The sequence below is a fragment of the Saccharomycopsis crataegensis genome (genome assembly GCF_037102585.1).
Source record: "Saccharomycopsis crataegensis DNA, jcf7180000000084, whole genome shotgun sequence".
In the NCBI taxonomy this organism is placed as follows: Eukaryota; Fungi; Ascomycota; class Saccharomycetes; order Ascoideales; family Saccharomycopsidaceae; genus Saccharomycopsis; species Saccharomycopsis crataegensis.
The window spans coordinates 830,779-834,702 of record NW_027043829.1 but is presented as its reverse complement, the minus strand read 5'-3'; the positions used below and the strand labels follow the sequence as shown (position 1 = coordinate 834,702).

Genomic DNA, 3,924 nt, shown 5'->3' with positions numbered 1-3,924 from the left:
TACAGGTTTTTCAATAGATGTACGGTATTAGTTCTAAATTCATTTTTTACTTATATGTACCTTGCATATAACTGTTGTCTTTATGTAGTATTTGAGTCGGCAGACTTGTGTGTCAATTAAGTTTTCTTAGGTTTGAATAAAAGGTTATTCGCATACATGAGACTATTTTCTACTTGCATTCATATTATCATGTACTAGTGAAAATCAAGACCCAAATATTATTTTAAATGATGCTCTTTTCCTTTTTTTTTTTTAGTTGTTGTTGCTATGGCCCTATTTTTGGCATGCCCTAATAGTTTTTGCCACTTCCATTTTTTTAGGCTGCATCAGGAGCACTAGGATGAGGAACCAGAATGTAATAAAATATAATTTGTTTCACCTGCCCAATGGTTTATTATAATTTGAATTTTTTATCTAGGTAGCTCAGCAATTATTTATCTGGCTATTTATTTTCACAAGTTATTGCAGATATTAATCTTCAAATCCATTTGCTCGTCAGAAGCTACTTCACCCTACTCAGACACACCAGCCTATTCAGGAATAGTTCACCATATTTCAGGGGTCCTGCCAGCCATGATGCTGTCACTCAATTCTATCAGAAAATTTTAGGGCGGCTCGTATCACTCAATGTTAACTGGGGGCCCATTAATATCCGGAGCTAGGAATATATGTATACAGAGTCGGGAATATTATTAGTGGTAAAGTAACCCTTGACTTGCCATGAAACACAGTAAGCATTAATTACGACATTTTTACCTTAAAAAAAATGAATTTACTGTCAGTTACTTATTCATTTCAGCAGAGTATCTGTGATAGTAGTGAGGTTATTTGAAACTTCCAACAGAAAGGGGGAAAAGCATCACCAAATTTGGGGATAACTAAGCCTTACAAAACAAAACAAAAAAAAAAAAGTGTGTGTACTCCGAAAATATTGAGTTCAGGTTAAATGACTGGCCTTGGTAACAGGCACATGCTCTCTTTGATTGACGCAATTTTCTCTTTGAGACAACTTTATTGTGGTTCGTTCTTCCCTAAAGATTTTGTGCCTAGTTGGTTCAAGATGTCAATTTTTTTGGCGGTTAATTATTATCAGTACTATGATTATTATTATTTTTTTTTGTGTAATGAAAGACTATTATTTATTCAAAATAAGCGATGAACATCTACACCTTTGCCGTGTGTAAATAAGCTGGGGACTAATCAATACGCGAAGAACCCCGATAGAAAATCAAAGTTTGAAGACACGGAAATCCACAAATTCATAAACTGAAGCAACAAAGAAAAAAAAATGGTCCCACAATTATCCAATGATAAAATTTACTGTGCTGGTCTACGTCCTTCTCTTCCGGGCTGGATGGTAATTTTTGAAACATGATGCCGCATGATTGTGATGACCAATTAAAAAAAAAAGAAATTACGAGCCAGGGAAAAGGAGAAGGAATTATATTGTTTCTCAGGAACTCCCCTATTCTTTCTTTGGTGATTTTATGGAAAAATACAACTCTGTAAACCCAAAGTAGTCGAAAGTTAGAGTTTACGGGTTGTCTGGAAAATTTGTTGAATTTGTTTGTGTGTGGTAACGTTTTGTTTTTTTTTTATATTTTATTATCGTTAGTTTATAACTCATTATTTCTAGAAACTGACGTACAAATACGTCAATATAGTTGTCTATCTTAATCTTTTATCGCCGCACTTATCCCTTAGTGGATTCTTGGTTCTTGTGTACATATCGAGAGTATAGGGTGCGCCAAATAGGTGGGTATACCGATACGTATGGGACATCTCCCCCCAACTGTGACGGATATATTCTCTTCTCACAAATCTTATTTAAAATTTATTTATTAACTCACCAGACCAGATGTTAATACGATTTGAGATTCCAATAAGATCCGATCTACAGTAATGTGCACGTATTGTAAGAAATGTAAGAAAGAAAAGACTGTTATAATTGAATATGTGTAATATTGGATATTCATCTTCCGGTAGGTACTGCTAAAGAATCTACACTACTCTTTTTTTTTTTGTTGCTGCGGCTAATAAAATTGATAATACTCATGATATTGATAATATTGAAAAAAGAAACCCCCTGTATAATAAGAAAAAGATTAAAAGAAAGAAAAATATAATACAGCTAATAGAAACTAAACAAGAAACAAACAAACAAGCAAGCAAATCAATTCATCAAGATCATTAATAATTGTAAAAAAGCTTTTTGGGAAAAAAAAATCACTAAGAAATAAAATACACATGAATCGTTAATGGAAGATGAGATGGAATTAGCTACTTTTTTCTTGGATTGTCGAATGATGGTCCTGAAAATCTCTTTGTTCGATCATTGGGATTGGTTCCGCCATTATGATTATTATATTTATTTGCATGAAAATCATTGAGTACATCTGGATCTTCAAATATTTGTTTTATTGATGGCAAAGTAATTGGCTCTTCTGAAAATCCAGTGCTGACACTGCCTCTTCTGGAGCTTGACGATGGAGATCTAAAGTTCGATCCATCGTAACTGGCACCGATATTCGATGTTGAGGCATTAGCATTGGGCATTATTAATTTCAGACTTTCCAATTGACCTTGGCTTTGATTTCCTGAAGGAAATGAGTACCTACTGTATAATTGATGCGGATATATCTCCGACGAAGATGATATTGATGATATCGATGCTGTTGAAGTAGAAGCTTGACGAGGAGGTAAAGAAAAAGAATGGCTTCTTGATGGTGGAAATTGTGACTGTGGTGCGTAGTTAATTGGCTGGTTTGGGTAAGGATATGTCTGAGAAGGTTGATATGGAAGAAATGGTGATTTGAACGAAGGATACAAAGGATCATCTTGGTTCATTGAGCTTATAGAACTTCTGCCAGTTTCGGGTCTAGTGGAGCTGAATGAAGATGATGTCGGAGGTCTAAAACTTGAAGAACTTTTTCTCCGCGACTGGTTCATGGAGTAATATGTTTCTGGGCCCATGGAGCTAACAGGAGGCTGATTTGGCGATTGACAAGGTGAAGGTGAACAATAGGCCCTTTTAGATGCCACTGGCACTGGTAGTTCTTTAACTGGGTTGTCGGGTCCATATATTGGCTCGAAAGATTCTTGATCATCACTGATAAACACAAGATCTTGAGTAAACTTGGTTCTGTTATCCTTGTATAGCGAGCTTGGAACAGTGGCAGCATTTGTGAATATTATGTTTTTTCTTTTCTTTCCTGGACTGGATACCGATGAATTTCTTGAACTCGATGCTGATTTTTTGGAACTTGAACTTGGTCTTTTGGTTGGCGCTGTGGTACTGGGCAATGATGATGAGGAGCCTCTTTTTGTCAATGACTCTGTAAAATTATTTGCGAGACTTCTAAATACCCTGTCTTTGACTTCTTCCGCTGATTCTAGCTGATGGTCAGTGTACTGTTGCAAATGTAAGGCACACGATCGCTCATTGGTGAATTTGATGTTGCAAGTTTTGCATTTGCGTTCCCAAGTTGAAGGCTTTTCTGAATGCATCTTGTGTAGTGCTATACACGATGCTAGGGTGGATTTGTGGTTCTATTTAAGTTTTTGTCCGGTATATAGCTCTTACAAAAACTCAAAATTATCCGATTGTGTGGGTGGGAGGAGGAACACTGAGCGATTTTTATGAAAGACGCCCATCCAATACTATAGCACTACTTCCTCCTGAATTAACATAAAGAGAAACGCCGAAGAATGTGAAAGATTTCTATAGAAGGTGGCTTATTGGACTCTTTAGCCTGCTCCCTGCCTCACGATCGCTCGGATATGTGTCTATATTTATACATATCTCATATCTTTTTTTTTGTGTGTGAGTTTTTTCCCACTCGCAGTGCATGTCAGTAAATCCTGCAGCTGCATCTCAACTGCAGGCAGCATCAGCAGCAAAGTTTATTTTCGGGAAGCCAACAA

The 3,924-nt window shown here is 36.3% G+C and overlaps 1 protein-coding gene across 1 annotated transcript; it reads right to left on the bottom strand. All coding sequences in view use genetic code 12, as the record gives it.

The window, feature by feature from the left end:
- Window positions 1-2,280: 2,280 nt before the first annotated feature.
- On the bottom strand, window positions 2,281-3,507 carry DASC09_033810 (uncharacterized protein; the record flags this gene model as incomplete). Its single annotated transcript, XM_064996980.1, has 1 exon — window positions 2,281-3,507. One exon carries the CDS (start codon window positions 3,505-3,507, stop codon window positions 2,281-2,283), a length of 1,227 nt encoding a protein of 408 aa, XP_064853052.1.
- Window positions 3,508-3,924: the final 417 nt, after the last annotated feature.